Raw genomic sequence first — 17,096 nt, 5'->3', positions numbered from 1 at the left:
GGTTCGAATCCCACTCCTTCCCATTTTCAAGCTGGCAATATGTTAAACTCTTAATATTGGCAGGACTTCTATTAATTGCAAAATATCTTACACTATGTTAATTTAAATTAATTAAATATAAAAACAGTAAAAATTTAATTAAAAAAAAAACTGCGCGCGCAATTCCTGCGCAATGGGCTTCTGCGCAGATTTAATTTAATTTAATTTTTTATGTTTAATTTTATATTTAATTTATTTTATTTTTTTTATATTTAATTTTTAATCATCATCATTTAATCATCATTTAAAATAATATAAATATATATTTCATTTAATTTAATTTTTTTATATGTAATTTTAAATTTTGTATTATTACATTTCATCATCATTATTTCTCCGCGCTGGTTCAGGGGTGCAGAGACGCAGACTCAGCAACTACAGCCGAGATCCGATGCACCTTATTATTATCTGAGGGATTTTTACACACTCTCTGATAAAGATTCCGACAGTAAAGGCAAGGGGTAGTGATGGATAAGGTTTTCTTTAACAAGTTAAGTCTTTCATTCTCAGTTTCCAACTTAAAACTATGACATGAACTGAACTATGAACTAGTTCAGAATTTAAATGGTGAACTATGAACGTGAACTATTCATGTTTACTTGTATGAACTGAACTTTGAACTAGTTCATGAGAGGTGAGAACTTGCACAACACTGGCAACAGTTTATTAGTCGAACAACTGAAGAAAAAATCCTGTGACCATAAAGATGATCCTGAAAATTGCAAGAATGAAAATGTTGATTCAAGATTCAAGATTTTTATTATCAAATGCACAACAATAACATTAAGCAGTTGGTGGCAGTGAAATGCTTGACTCACAGGCTCTCTTTTAGCAATGCTGAAGTAATTACAACCTAAAAAATTAAATAGAAATAGTATAAAATAGAATATCAAAATTTAAAATAGAGAATAAAGTATATATATATATATAAATATATTTCAAAACCGCTGAAGAGAAATTAAAACAACAATAGTTCAATTTGTGCAAATATGCAAATATTTCACAGTGCTAGTTTGGTGGAGTAATAGCAGTTCAGAGGAGTTTAAAAGTCTTATGGCCTGGGGGATGAAACTGTCACTGAGCCTGGTGGTGCGGGCCCAGAGGCAAAAATGTTTATGGCTGGGGTGAAAGGGGTCTTTAATAATCAGAAAGGGGTCTTTAATAATCACCATGAGAAAATGTGATGGACATTTCTTAAATATAACGTTTCATCAACTATACAACAAATCAATTAAAACAGAAAAATAATCAGCAGATTAATTGACATCCTGAAAAAGTCAATATCTGCAGCCTTACTTCAACTACTTTGTCTCTTTTATGAGCGTTCGCATTAACATATTGTTCTGCTCCCTTTTACCTTATTAAAGCACCTTTCACCATGTCTGCAAAAAAAATTGCAAATGGGGTAAACTTGCTGTGAAAAAACAACCCAGTCAATGTCATTACACTCAAAATACTTTTATATCTTTTATATTTTATATTGTATATGTAGTTTGATTCCTTTAATGATATGTGAAATTGAAAAAAAGATGTAATCCCGAGAACTGATCATGACCAGCAGCTGATCATGAAGATGCAAAGCGAACCAGAAGGAGAAAACATTTTTTACAACAGAACAATTACAATTACATAAAAATATAATAAATTACAGTGATGTCGTGACCTTGTAAATTCAGTTAAGGGCACTTGTGAATAACAAGAGTAACCGATAAGAGTTAAGAAATAACCACAGACCCAAAACATAGATGCAAAGCAGCGATTTAGAGAAACACAATTTCAAAGAACAAATACAAATGAGAAGCAACAACTAGAGACACACATGGAGATGAAAATAGATTTTTTAAAGTCTTCACGTATAACATCAGGGAGAGAGAGAGAGAGTGAGAGAGAGAGAGAGAGAGAGAGAGAGAGAGAAACTCATAACCATGCTTAACAGACTATTTGTCAATATTTGTCATTTTCACTCTGGGTATCACGAAGGAGCGTGTAGGTGGGGGTGGAGCTTTTTCTTGTCTGTACCCCAGGGGCCCAATTTATCATCATCCGTCCATGAACACAACATAACACAACACAACACAACACAACAGATCTGGGTATAACCTGATTATAAATGTGAGACCTCTTCAACCTCTGCATGGCTGCTTGTTATGAAATGGGATAGAGCTCTCTCTCTCCCCCTCACTCTCTCTCTCTCCCTCCTGTGTCTCTCTCTCCCTCCTCTCTCTCTCTCTCACTCCTCTCTCTCCCCCTTCTCGCTCTATCCCTTTCTCTCTCCCTGCTTGGCTCAGACTCTCCACGGACGGAGGCTGAGATGGAGACAGGATGACAGTGACCGGGTGTTTTTTCGGTGGAGATTGGAGCAGCCCTGGGGTGTCGGTACCTGACATCAGCATCATCGTCCTCATCACCATCATCATCATCATCACCTCCCCGGGATGCATCATCACCCCACACCGCATGTTATCTAAGGAGAACCCACGGGGAGTGTGTTACAGTTGTGTGTCGATGATGCCTGAGGATTATGGACCATCACAGTAACGACGGACGCAGTAACGCTTCTGGATCACAGCCCGGACTCTCTCCCTTTCTCTCTCTCTCTCTCTCTCTCTCTCTCTCTCTATCTCTCTCTCTATCTCTCTCTGAGTCATCTTCCTCTCTTTATTTACTGACACCTTTCTTTTTCTTTTTTCCTGTTGGACATTCCAATCCTAGAATGTTGAATTTAGCACTCTTCGCACGCGAGCGGTACCCGTGGCGCGTCATTTTTGCGCAGATGCTGGACACAGACGCGTAAAGGTTGCGCCAAAAAAACCTGTGGATGTAGTTTCTCGCAGACACTATGGTCCAATACCTGATCATCACGGTCCTGTTTCTGTGCTGCACGCTCCACTGCGCATGCCTGGTGGCGGATACACAACGCTGGCCGACGCCACTTGGCTCCGTCCTGGCAGTGATGTAGGAGCAGAAAAGTAACCGGGAGCGAGGGACTGGATGAGAACACGAGAAAATGCGTCGGCAAAGTGGCAGCGTGGCAAGCGAAGGATTTGACCCCAGATCCTTGCGGAAATAGACGAAGCGAAAGAATGTCAGGAGCACCCAGTGCGGAGGGTGAAGGAGTAGTCTCCAAAGTGAAAGTGAAGAAGGAGATCAAGACAATCGTGAAGAATTTGGAGACCATCCTGGGGGACCTCAAGGATGTAGCCAAAGAGCTGAAGGAGGTAAATGGGGGGGGGGGGGGGGGTCACCATAAGAGGCCATAAGCTCCATAAACCGTGTGCCATGTGGTTTGCTGTGTTCCAGCATCTCTGCAGGCTGCTTGTGAGGATGCTCTTTCTAGGCATTGTCGTGTTGGAGGAGATGGGAGGCTGTGGTGTCCAACTCACTGGGGCCTCGAGGCGGCTTTGACAACACACACACACACACACACAAACACACACGAACGTACACACGCTACCCACTATTGCATGTGATCATTATCTCCAATATGAAAGATGTGGCACAGGAGGGGGCTGGGTGTGAAATGACAGGACAGGCGTGTTCGCCCCTGACTCGCTCAGGCTTTAGATGAAAGTGAGAAATATGTTATCAGAGTTCATATTTAATTGACAAGTTGGTTGAACCAGGAGGGTACTTTTTTTTTGCATTGTATTTCATCATCTTAATGCTGACTGTTGTTTGCTGGGAATTATCTCCTGCCAAAGGAAGAAAAAAAACAAGACACATAATAACCAACAGAGCAGTTGTCTTTCTCTTTTCAGCCCCTTCCTCCTCTCCTCTCCTGGCGCTGCTTTATCTACAGCTTTCTTTGTCGTTTGTTATCTTTCACCACATGTCTGTGTTTATCGCAGCCACTCATCTTCATCCTGTCTTTATCTCTTGTTGTTCCCCTTCCTCTCCCTCTCTACAGAGTACCCCGGTTAAGGATCAGAACTCTCAGCTGTCTGTTTGGCTATATCCAAATCTTGGGGATGCAGAGACAGGGGTGCTGACCGGTAGCCGGGGGGAGTCTCTGACAGATTCAGGCATTATATGGGTGTATTTTACATTCATAGAGCAAAACTCCCTCACAGAGCCTCGCTGCAGAGACGGATTTTCTTTAATTTCAGTCACATTACAGTGTTTGCCTTTGTAAGTGTTTCCACTCACGCCAATCACTGAGTCCCTTTCTTTGCCACTTCCGCTGTAATAGCTGCAGTCTTACCTGCTCCCATGCTCACATCCCTCCACCTGCCACACACCAGGCATGTACGACCCGCTGTGCCGAACATCTCACCCGTACACGACAGCCTGTCATTCTAATAAAACCCTATTGCGCACAGCCTCGCGTTCCTGCATTATGGATGGGTTAGTCGACACAGCATCTGTCTCCTTCTGCCTCTCAGCTCCTCTTCCTCTTGCTCTGCTTCTGCAAGTTGAGCTGAATTACACTTCTTTGTGTGTTTTTTTTATTCTTCTTTTCTTCCAGCAGGTCACAATGTCTCACAGCAGGCACCAGGAATGAATGAGAACAAGAAGGCATTGTAATCTATTGTGATCTTTTTTTATGATTTGCCCTCTTTCTTTTTTCTTTCTCTGTGCAGAGGATCAGTTATTCTGACACTACTTACACATGCACACACACACACACACATGCCAAAGACATACCTTGGGGGGGTGTTACTATCAAATCCAGTATTTGGGTTATAATCCATTTGAACCCACAAACAGGGTTGGTGCTGAGCCTGGCTCCGAGGAGGGACCCTGCCCAGATGCTTGGCTCAGCTGCTGAAGCCGCCTGGCCTACAGCAGGGCCTGCACGCTGGGATACTGGTATTACCTCTTGTATGTGTCCCGACAAATTATCCATTTAGAGACTGCATGGAGAATTTAGCTCCATTGCCTTCGCTGGCCCAGCTTTCTTCCTATATATCTCTCCCTCTCAGTCACTCTTCCTCGCTCTCTGTTTCCCTCCTCATCACTCGCTCTTCGTTTCTCTCTCGCAGCCTCTTCTGAAGCCACTGTTTGAACATGCAGTGGTGTTTCACAGAGGGCTAATGCATCGGGTGCTCTGAGATAACTGATCCAGCAAATGAACATGAGCACATTGTCTTTGTGGTAATTATTTCATGAACGCTGTAAAGGAGAATGCGTTAACTTTGCTTTTCTGGTGAATTTTCATTACAAGTTATTTTAGCTGCATGATACCACGACCTCAACTCATTCGATTTCAGATCCTGTTCAGATATTCCACTGCTGGATGGTCAACACTCAGGCAGCCAGTAATAAAATGTCCAACACCACACTTCAGTTCTGGGCATTGATGCAATAATAACTCCATCAAGGGAAGAGAACCAGTAAACACTCGTCTCCATTGGGAATATTTTTGAACAGACTTCTGGAAATGACTGAACATAGTGGACATCATACTGCTGAATCAGTTTTCAGTTGCCAGCAGGGTTTAGCATCATGTGTAGTTCTGTTTGTTAAACTGCCTTTTTTTTATTGAATCCCTCATGCTAATGGTTCCCTGGGCAATGTTTATGTGAGCATGCAATTTCAGTCCTCCCAGCTTCTAGTTATTGTCTTAGCGGTGCAGAGATAAATGTATGGGAGAGTAACTTTGTCCACAGAGCAGGTGTTTGCCTTAAGAGGACAACATTTAATAAGATAACAACCAGAACTGTTTAACTTAGTGTCCTGTGGCCCTAGGTTCCTCTGCCAGGGGGGTTATGTTTTCACCTCTGTCCATTTGATTGTTGATTTGTTTGTTTGTAACGGAAATTACACAAAAAACTACTACAGGGATTATCATGAATCCTGCTGTAAACCAGATACATGGACCAAGAAAGAACCCATTCAACGTTGGACGTGGATGCAGGATTTATTTTTTTCACTTTATTGTACATGACGAGAGGTTTTGCAGCATTTTTCCTGATTTCTCAGAGAATAATTCATGGATCTTGATGTACAAAATCTGGCATATTTAGGGGACTGTTTTTGTGACTGTGTGCAATTTGGTGCAATATCTAAATATAGTTTCATAAGGGGACTGTTGGGCTGTGGCAGATGTATCCACTCCACTGCCATTGTAGTTTAACTTTTTAGTTGAGTAGTCAGGCCTTTATCTGCCTTTTGCTGCTGCATGTGGATCGGTGGATGTTGAATGAATTTCACTCAAGCGTCACTCAGAGTTGTTCAGCATGTTTAGTAGAGGTATAATGTTTGAATCTCTGTAAATTGTGTGTTCTAAGTGTTATCTAAACTGGTGCCGTTGCATCCCCTACAATTAGTTCCAGTATTGAGTATGGAGTGTCAGCAAGCCAAATGTCTGCTGTGGCAGTTATTTAATATTCCTCTGTGCCGGCTGTGAAAACACATTTCCTCTTGGATGACAAAGGAATTATCTTCAGATGCAAATATCCAATGTCTGCGCGGGGTCCTGAGGAAAACAAAAACTTTCAATATTACTTTCTGCTTCACTGCATGAGCGGAGATTTCTACCATTCCTCGTCCTTCAGTTTATTGTCTCCTTTTGTAATCATTCAAATGGATTTTTTTTTACACATTCCTTTTCCCAAAATATTCAGTGGTCTGTGTCCCCCTGCATCTCTTCTCTCTCCTATTCAACCCTGACACACTGTGAACAATGTCTCACAACTGCTACTGATAAAGTTTTTGCTCTTTGAAATTGCGCTCCCTGCAGAGTGGATTTCTGAAACGATGTTAGCTTTTTGTAAAATATCTGGATCTGTCTTTGTTTTTCTGATCAAAGTCGCTTGCTTGGAGTTAATTCATGCCATGAGGATTTGTTAACTGTGCTGTTCAGCTCAGAAATATAATATCATTGTTACTGGGAATGGATCTTCCTTCTCAAAGCATATGTTTCCGTGTGGGGTTTATTCAGTCTGCCTGCCTGAGCTGTGCTTGTTTTATTGTGTTAATCTTTGTCGGTTGATTATTCATATCTGTACCTGTTTCTACATGTTTTATCCCGACTTTGTCCTCTCCAATGTTTATTCATTCATCCCTAACACTGATCCTATCTTCTAAATGGTATTATTGGTGTCTGGGTTTGCAGGATGTGGTGGGTTTACTCTCTCAGTTGTGTTGGTGCATGGGATTGTTGTCGTGTATCATGTCAGTCAGAGTCTGGCAGGCTCATGGCCGGTCCCATAAATTGTAGTGATATTTATTTTCTGCCGGGCATCGTTGTAACAATGATATCTTAATTAATTTTTCATCTCATAAATCTGTTTGTGTCTTTCTATTTTATACAATGTTTTATTTTTAATTAATTAATCAGGAATGTGAGGAGATTAAGACGTTAAATCCTGTCAAAAACAAATCTTCTTCTCAAATCTTCTTTTTGGATCATCATGATTTCACCCTGTAAACAGTGTCTTCTTTTATTTCAGGGTTGATTTTTGATTTCCTCCTCTCAGGCATTAGAGTTGGGGTTAGGATTCATGTTTTATCATTCCTGTCCTCAGCTGTCAAAGTGACATGTCTTCTTGTCACCAGGTCGTCCATGACATCGACACCCTGACTTGTGACCTGCAACTGGAGGAGGACGGAATGACAGACAGCTCTAAGACGGACACACTCAACTCCAGCTCGAGCTCCACCACCACCACCACCACCGTTTCCAGCCTGGAGAAGATGAAGATCTTCCCCGAGGACTTCATCTTTAAAACCCTTGGGCCCATCACCCCGGTCCCTGTCCAACCTCCTGCAGTACTGACTGTGCTGAGGAAAGCCCACCCGCCCTTACCACCACCAAGACATACGCCGCTAAGAGCCGAGGATCACAACATGAAGAATCTGCCTCATCCGACTTTAATGTTATCAGGGAATATATCCAAGGCTAATGGGTCTCTTATGAGGAATGGCGGGGTTTTCCCGTTGAAAACCAGGGATTTATTCTCCTCCACGCCATGTTTCCTTTTGGGTGACAGCGGAGTGCCTGAGTCCGGGCTTGTTCCTACATTGCCCAGGCCCATGCCCCTTCTCCGTCACGAAAAAAACAAATGCCCAAAGGCCCCTGGCAGGGAGCCTCGGGAGAGGGAGCGTGTCCGTTTCAGCGAGACGGTCCAGTACCACGGCTACTGCCCGGACTGCGACCTCCAGTACGACGTGGACGACACAGAACTACACTTACAGGCCGAGCTGAGCGACTTGAGGCTTAGCCCGCTACACTGCTGCTCTTCCTCCTCCCCTCCTCCTCCACCTCATGCTCTTCCTCATGATCTCATGTTGGAAAACGGCGGCCTCCCGTTCAGCCACAGTTTCCCGCCGACGGCGAACCCTCCTCCACCTTTTGTGCCTCCTCACCCGCCTCCCCGCAAGCCCCAGAAAACAATCCTTCGCAAATCAACCACCACCACGGTTTGACACCGACTCCCCTGTTCTGTCTACCTATCTGTCTATTCTTGAATCATTCATAGTGTTTTCTACTGTAAGAGAGATTTTTCCTCCGGTTGAACTTTGGATTAACCAAACACAGAGAGGAAGGTTTGGGAAATAGGAAACAAAAGGATGGATGAAGTGAGTAGAATAGAGAGGAAGGAATTGCCATGGGCGCTGAGACGTACACAGACAGATCTGGAAGAGGCGGTGAGTCTTTGTGCATGTATGATTGTGTTTGTCAACAGGAGAAAAAGAGGAAGCATAGGAGCAACTGCATGCACTGATACATGTCTGCAAGTGTCTCTGCAAACAACTATTTGTTTATGTGTTGTATATTCACGACCGTTTGTGTTTTTGAGTGGGTGCATAGGGCGCATGTGTGTGAACGATGTTTGCAGGCAGCGAGCATTGACAGAAAAATGTACAGGGACTTTTAAATAATTCATGTAAGGCTGCTGACAACACCAAAGCTAAATTGTATTTGTGTCTTTCTGGAAGCTCTCGGTACTAACGAGCCTCAAACTCAGGAAGTTCTTCAGAGAGGGGCTCTGATTAATTCATGTCCTTCTGTTTGGAACAAGAAAACCAGCTTCCCTCAGATTTCATCAAAAGCCCTCCAGATCTTCCAGTACACCTAAACAACTCTTTATAACCACACACAGACACACAGGTGAAGGCAGCGATACCGCCACACGAGCCCTGACAGATGAACAATTAGGGTTGTGAGATAGTGTGTAAGACTGTGAGAGTGAGGAAAGTGAGGAAACGAGTCACAAATAGAAGGGGTTAAATATTCAAGAATGTTCACTAATGACTCGACAGTAAATCCTATTTGAAAAATCAGCTATTTCATTTTCTAATACAACTCATATATTTAGCAACTCCAGCTCCCATTTGCGCGGACCCCCATTATCACACCCTGCGAAATCTACGAGGCTAAATGGAGAGGGGGCTAATGAATTCTGCTCCAGCATGAGGAGATAGTGTGGCAGAAAGCATGATGGACTTTTATTTCCTCAAGGGAACATAAATCAGCACCATCAGTCTATGAACAGTTGGTCCTCGCTTTACTCGCTTTGATGAAGAAGCATATTTGATAAAGCCTTTGCTCCCTGCGTGTGTGTGTGTGTGTGCAAACATTTGTGCACGCTGTTGAAATGTTGAATATATATATATATGAAATCATTCTTGTATAATGAGTGTCTAGGAATCTTTAATTAGGGTGTGTGTGCATAGGTGTGGGTGTGTGTGTGACTGCACACGTCAGTTTGGCAGACATAGGGGAGTTGGATGAGATGAGAATAGTAGCACCAGTTCCTCTCAGCGATGCCCTTAATTAGCCGGATTAGACTACAGGAGATAAAGCAGTGCCTCAGACAGCCTGTGTACAGACATTAGCCTTGACAAAGCTCTGAACTGCTGCGGCACATATTTTTTTATGATAAACAGAGAGAGGGAACATGATAAGGAAGGAAGTGAGGAAAGAAGGGAAGGGACAGAAAGGTGAAATATTGTGTGTGTGTGTGTGTGTGAGAGAGGGGGCTGATGTGTGTGTGCTTTAGGGGGCAGGGTGTTATATAAACAGTACATTTAATATACACATTTGTGTCTGTTTAGACTTGCGGGGGTGTGATGCTTGGAGGTTAAAGCTGAAGAAATTCAGCGTATGAAATAGCACGCGCTGATGCCAGAATCCAATGCACGACCTCGCTGGCCTCACAATCTAAAATCAGCGTCCGGATTAGGGAACAGTGGATGAGAGAGAGAAAGAGTGAGAGAGAGCGAGAGAGAGAGAGAGAGAGAAGGGGGAATGAGAGAGGCGGAGAGAAGGAGAGAGAGATGGTAATGCATCAGTGGCTGGTGCTGCCTTGGTTGTGCTGTGTGGGAGCATATGTGAGTGCATGTTTGTCCTCAGGATGATTGCTCTCACTGTACGACATTCACCGCATTTACCTCAAATTAATGGATCCTAATGAGTCTGGCAGCAGCATGAGAGATCACACACACACACACACACGCTACACACACACACACAGGCGCCGCAGTTACACACACAGCCAGAGAAGGTAGTGTGTTACAGGATGGAATACAGCCAGTTTCATCAATAGGTTTTTTTTTGCTACTGTAGAACTGCCTTAATGCAGTATTCAATGAACCGAGGAAATAAACACAATGGACTTGGCATCGTGTGATTAAGAGAACACACACTGAGAAAGTAAAGGAATTTGTTCTTTTTTTGTGTTTCCCAGTGTGTGCACAGGCCTTGCACAGTGTTCAGAAACAAAATCATTCCCCTTTTTTGTGTTTTTAACCAGATTAGTGTCCTACTCTGAACTTAAGTGAGTTTTCATTTTCGTTTTTTCCACTACGTCAAATATGCTGTTTGTAAGATTGAAGTTATTGAATCTTGTTGTTCAGTTGCCACAACACCGAAGCTAGAAAATACTCTGAGTATGTGCACAACTCAAAGAGAGGAGATGCAATATGGTTTGAAAGCTTTGACAGCAAATGTCGAAGTGCAAGCTCTTTACATCTGACTGTGGGCATTGCTGTTTTCACTAGGCCTCGTTATTGTTCAAAATTTCTTTGCATGAGTGCTGATGCAATACCTGAGTTTCAGAAGCAAAACCAAACAAACCTTTTATTCATGTGACAAAAGAAGTAATGAGAAAAACAGTCCAATCACAAGCAGGCTTAACTTATTCTTTCCATAAATAAGTGAAATTGTTTTTAAATTACGAACTTCATAAATCTTTTAGGCTTATCAGTCACAGCTGGACACATGTTGGTGTCTGCACTGACCGTTGCTTCTGAATCCTGTTTGTAATGGTTGTTGTTGGACAATATATGATCAAGTCATATCCTATGAATGTGAATATACTTTGAAAATGTGTCCTAAATTATAAGATAAGTTCAAGGTTGATAAGGAGACCTCCTGCTTCCTCCCAAAGTCCAAAGACATGTAATTTAGGTAAATTGGAGACAGTTAATTGCCTGAAGTTTTATATTTTAGCATGGATGTTTGTTTGTCGGCCCGGATGATGAAATGGCAACCTGCGTTCACATAGATGTCAGCAGGGATTTGCTCCTGCCGCCCTGCGATCCTCAAAACATGAACTGTATAGATGATGGAGGATTAAACAAATGATCTACACAAATCAGCTCAAACATTTTGCTGTCACCTCATATTTATGAATTTGTAGAAAAGTGGCCATGCATTAATGGAAACCACAGCAGGAAGCGGGAGAAACTGTCTGCACAGTCGCACTAGTGGACCATTCCTAGTCTGTATCAGATTGTTCTGTTAACACAGTGAGCGCTGCTCCTCTGACAATGGGTGTAGGTGTTTTTGAAATGGCGATCCGAGCTCCCATGCTCCGGGCTGGAGGATGAAGTTGTAATGGGCACAGAGGAGGTGGATCTTCACCGCCTCCATCGTGAGTCAGTACTGACTCAACTGCATTGACCTACTCCCTACAGCTCACAGCTCACAGGTCTATCTTCTAGCCCACCTCTTTCTCTCCCTCCCTGACTCCTTCCCTCTCACTCTTGCCTCATTTCTTTTTCTCTCTCTGTCCTTACATGATGCCGCTTAACCCCTCGGCAGCAGCTGTATGTTTCTGTCTATATATGTGGGCGAGGTGCCTATTATTAAAACAAATCTGACACTTCATACAGCAAACTGCTTTTTTGCAGCGTTTAAATTGGTATGCCTAATGAAAAGCTTCTGCTTCTGCAGCGACTGCATCCTTCACTTCTTACCTTTGGATTACAAATGACCTTCTAGGGATGGAAAAGAAAAATGGTTTTTGCATCCCATAATGAATTGTCGTTTGTAGTGGCTCCTTCATTTAAAGGTTGTGTGCTTTCGATTTCAGCCTCGTGTCCCTCTGAGGTCCCCGGAGTGACACCTCATTTAATTAAGTAAATGAGTGAACATGCTGCCTCCATAATGAATATAAAATCTCACAGAGCTGGTGGGTTAGATCATGAGAGCTGTACATGTCTGAATGTAAACCGGCCTGTGAGCGTGTGGTGCTTCTCCTGACTGCGTTGTCCCGTTTGCCGTCACCTGGCACCGTGCACGGCGAGCATTGAAACCCAATAAATGTGTCAGAGTGAGACACATTTTTGCCAGTGAATATTAATAATCTGTTGTTCCTCTGTCTGATTGTTGGTGGTGATAGTCTGCCAAGGGACACAGATTTGTGTTTGCTCATCCCCATTCTGCATGCATCATTTACTTAGATTCTCTGTTTCCCTCCATCAGCTACGTTTTAGTATGATCGCTGAAAAATCAAATGTTGTGAGAAAATGCATGGAGCCAAATAACTGTGCTGTAGTGGTGATGCTGTATGCAAAGTTCGTTAGACTGCAAAATAGTCCCCACATTGCCAAGCATCAGAGGATTCAAAAGCAAACCTGGTGGACACAAGGCACGAAGACTGGCTCGTGTTGCAGCAGCTTCATCTGTGAGTCAGACAAAGTTATGAAGACGATTGAGTGGGTGTGTGTGATTTCGTCGAAATGCCTATGTGTGCTCATATGCATGCATTTTAATGTCCACAGGATACATGTGTGTGTTTAAAGGTGCATGAGAGCGCACATAAAGGCATGCAGGAGTACATGCAGCCATGTGTGTGAGAAGGAGTCAAAGGGCACGCGATGGCTCAGTCTAACTTAGAAAGCTTAGGTGGCGAAGCAAACATAACATGGAGGATTTCACGCTCCTTTGGACGTTGTTAAATGTTATGAGCATCAGCTGCACCTAACGCGGAGGAGGTAAACAACGTCTTCAACAACAGGATCAGATTTGCAAGAGCCACGCTGACCCAGATGGGTTCCTCTGCTCAATGAACACTCCAGACTCGATGGAGAGAAAGTGTGTGTGTGTGTGTGTGTGTGTGGGGGGGGGGGGGGGGTGAAGTGACTCGCTTTTGACTGTTTCACAGAAGGGAACATTCAGATTTGTGCCTGACGGTTCAGTCCTAGTTTTTACGACGTGTGTATGCACCGGGGGGGTTGAGCGTGGGGAATCACACCTTGGTATATTTTCATTCTGCTGTGTGAGAAGGACGCAGTGATTACCTGGTCAAGTGGCTCTCCTGTGTACAGTCAGAATTTCACACTAATGCATTTTTCCTTTTTCCCCCTGCAGGGCCCATTGAGCTACTTGAGGTACAAGTGGAAGGGATGCTTCTTTCACACTCTGATCGAACGCGTGGTTGATCCACCCCGGGAGGAGCCGGTGCTCTCAATCATCAGGGGACAAGTTCCTCTGGACAAATTCATAGTTTTTGGGCACTAAAGCCTCCAGGCACATGTTACTGCCACAGAGGAAAAGAGAGAAGGCAGTCACAGTATGCAACGACATACAGACAGAAGGAATTTGTATAGGTGTGGAGGTGATATTTTTTGTTACTTGTAAGTAGTTGAATTAGAGATTAGAAAGCTGCTGAAACCCCTCTCATCAAAAGTAAACAGGCGAGTTCAGAAGAAGAGGCAGAAGATGGGGTGATACGATGTCAGCTAGTGTTTGATTCATGTCTACACAGGCGTTTTCTTCTGTGAATACTCAGATGGATATCAATAGCTCCGTTCAACCGATGGAATTTGCCTTTTAGAAATTGTGACTGTTTGTGTCTGGAGAGGCTGACATGTCGGCCTGGCCGTCTGCAGATAGTGAGAAGGTAACACTATGTCAGTAGTTCCCATATGCACAATCACTGTGTAATTTAGAAAGGCTAATGGTCTCAACATGAATGATGACGTGGTCACTGATCTGTGTCCAGACATTGTGTTCATTCCATCTAAATCTATGTGCTCAGTTGATGCCATGCACGCTATGTTTATGTTCCACAGTAACAGGCAGACGTACGGTGCAGTGTGGTATAGCTACAGCTTTAAAGGACCCTTGAAGAAGTAATAATTTGCATCAAATTTTCTTTGTATACAAATACACATGGACATGTTGGATATTTATATATATTTCAGACATTTTTCTACAGAGACTTTAACATTTAAAGAGATGATATTTTTGATATTGCGTTGGATGACTGAGAGGTAATTTGACGAAAGCTCACAAAGCTGTGTTTAATTTTTTTTCAGAAGGGCAGAGCAGGATAAGTTATTTATATTTACCAACAGGATGTTGTTTGTATGGATGGAAAACAAGTGCTTCAGCATTATCACGTCGAGGAAAGAAAGAAAATGTTGGGTGGAGAAGAGAAGCGGCATAAACCAAATACCTAGTTGTGCTTTATCAGACAGGAGGCACGGCAATGAATGAATGCATTACTGACTCTTCACTTTGTACTGCCATCACTGTGTTTTTCTATGCATTTCTGTGAAGAGGCTGTCTGTCGGTGAGTCCAACATGCAGGGAGCTCTGCTTTCCATAATAAAGAGTTTAGAACTCCCCCCCCCCCACACCCCCATCTCCTTAAATGATGATCATCAGGGTTAATTCTGCAGTCTGTATAATCCTGATGCATTTTCAAGGTATTACCATGCTGCTTAGGCCGATGAAGCATTTTTACAATTAAATATTCGTTCTCTCATGCAGCATTAATCAAAACTATTATATAACATAGTGGTTTACAAGAAGAAAATTTAAATCATATATATTTATATAAATATATGAGCATTTTGCGATGCATACAGTTTCCCCCCCATTCAGACTGGAGGCACCACCACCTTTAAGATCCACTTCTTTGTTCTCACTGGACACAGAAACTGAACTCATGACCAAATCCTGCATCAATCAAGAATCTGTTTTAAAGATGATTGGGATGTCTCTAAATGCCATCGGTGATATTTTGCTGTTTGTCCACAAACTGTTGGAAAGATAATTGTGAAAAGTAAACACTTTGCACTTAATGTCTGTGTGTCCGTGTGTATTTTATGGACTGGGCTAACATTTCAAGTATCCAGGGTGTTGATTTTATGTCTGCATTTTCTGTTATAAACTGTGCTCTTGCAAATGAGTCCTTCATAATGTCAAGACTCTGTGAGCTGGGAGTGAAATAAAGTTAATGAATCTGATTGCGAGCGCATTGCACGTAATCACCATTAGCAAAAAAGGCAGAGGGTTCAAACCTTTCAGAGAGAAAAACACATTACAGAGCATCAGCAGCTACATCAGTTAATTGGAGATTAGTGTGTTGAGATAGCAGGCTGGTGGTGTTAGGGCACTGGCTGTCTCCAGTATATAGTCTAATGAATTCACAGTGGTTTGTCATGGTCACACACGCTATCACATCAGCCACAGCAGCCAGCGGTTCGGATAGAGGGACTGAAAGAACATAGAGGTCGTCTTCAGACTCGAACATGACAAGTTCATATCTATGAACTGGAAAAAATCTGAGTTTTGAATTCATGGGTGCAATTGTATATACTGGTAAAGCAAGATTTTGCCAAAGCACAATAAACCAACAGAAACAGTGTGGTATAGTGGTCAGTACAACTGAAATATAACAATGTAATAAATGATTAATCAAATGTGTGTGGACAGTGGGTCAATGTGAAATATAATGTGATGGTGAAGCCCTTGTAACAAAACAGATACCTCCTTAACTCTGATGTTCTGTCCTTGGCTGTTTAAATCTATTACTGCTACAGCAGGTCCACACTCTGACCCAGAGTATTATACATAATACTGCAGCATATGATTAATATGAGAAACCAGTAATGCAAGTTATATATGCAGAGCTTTTTGTTGCTGTCCAATACAGAGTGCACTTTTAGTTGGAAGATCAGACTCTGGAAATAAATGAAATATTTAAAAAAACATCTATGGTTTTTCAATGAGAAATTCTTGTTATGAGACCTTATTAAGTTTCAGTAGAAATATAATGTAAGGTACTTTACTCAATTTTTAGGGTAACTGTACTTTTCTTGCATAGCTCCATTTTCTGCTACTTTTCTCATCTTGTTTTGGGTAAAAGCTACAAGTTCCATATCTGAAGATCAACATTCTGCATCTTAAACCCATGATTATCTTACATCACATGATGCAATGTTAGAGTTTTCTCCTCAATAGGACTCAACCGGTTCCAATTAGCTTTTTGTCGCTAACATATTACCACATATAGTGCTGCACTTTCATGTCTACGTGTTCATCAGGCTTTAAGACAGTTTGTCAAGAAAGTCAGAGTGGAATGGTTTAGTGATGTAACTGTGAGTGAAATTATGAATTATGAATGAAGGACTAGTAATTGACGTATTGCGACTTCACAGGGCTGCAGCTTGCTGTTATATTCATGATTATTTATGAGCAGATTTTGTGTTTTATTGACAGTGACTGAGATATCAAAAAGAGCTGCAGATTAATTTTCACTCAGGGGACTTATTACTGATTTGTTTCAGATCTACAAATGCTACTTGAGTGAAGAAATACAAAAAACATCGGTGGATAAAAAAACATGAAGGATAAAGAATAAATGATGAATATATTGAGGCAGCAATTCTAACAATAACTACAATATTCTTTTCAACTCATATTGTAGCAACTCAGACAAGTTGGCTCTTTCAGTTTAAAATACGTTTTCATGTATGTATCTATTAAGCTAAATGATGAAACCTGAATTTTGTCTGAATACAAAAACAATCAATAAAATTATCATTAGAATTAGTCTTTTCAGCCCAAGTACCATCAAATCATTATGGTTGTA

The 17,096-nt window shown here is 42.1% G+C and overlaps 1 protein-coding gene across 1 annotated transcript; it reads left to right on the top strand.

Annotated features, from left to right (window-relative positions):
- The first annotated feature begins 7,539 nt into the window (after positions 1–7,539).
- Positions 7,540–16,081, top strand: prr16 (proline rich 16). The gene is made up of 2 exons (XM_062381690.1): positions 7,540–8,631; positions 13,583–16,081. The coding sequence occupies exon 1, from the start codon at positions 7,594–7,596 to the stop codon at positions 8,407–8,409; it is 816 nt and encodes a 271-aa protein (XP_062237674.1). The 5' UTR covers positions 7,540–7,593; the 3' UTR covers positions 8,410–8,631; positions 13,583–16,081.
- The last annotated feature ends 1,015 nt before the right edge of the window (positions 16,082–17,096 follow it).

This window comes from Platichthys flesus, chromosome 3 (assembly GCF_949316205.1).
Source record: "Platichthys flesus chromosome 3, fPlaFle2.1, whole genome shotgun sequence".
NCBI classification, from domain to species: Eukaryota; Metazoa; Chordata; class Actinopteri; order Pleuronectiformes; family Pleuronectidae; genus Platichthys; species Platichthys flesus.
This window is presented reverse-complemented; position numbering and strand designations above follow the sequence as displayed.

What these genes read in the sequence shown, in the direction of transcription:
- prr16 (XM_062381690.1), top strand. Translation starts at nt 7,594, where the DNA reads ATGACAGACAGCTCTAAGACGGACACACTCAACTCCAGCTCGAGCTCC.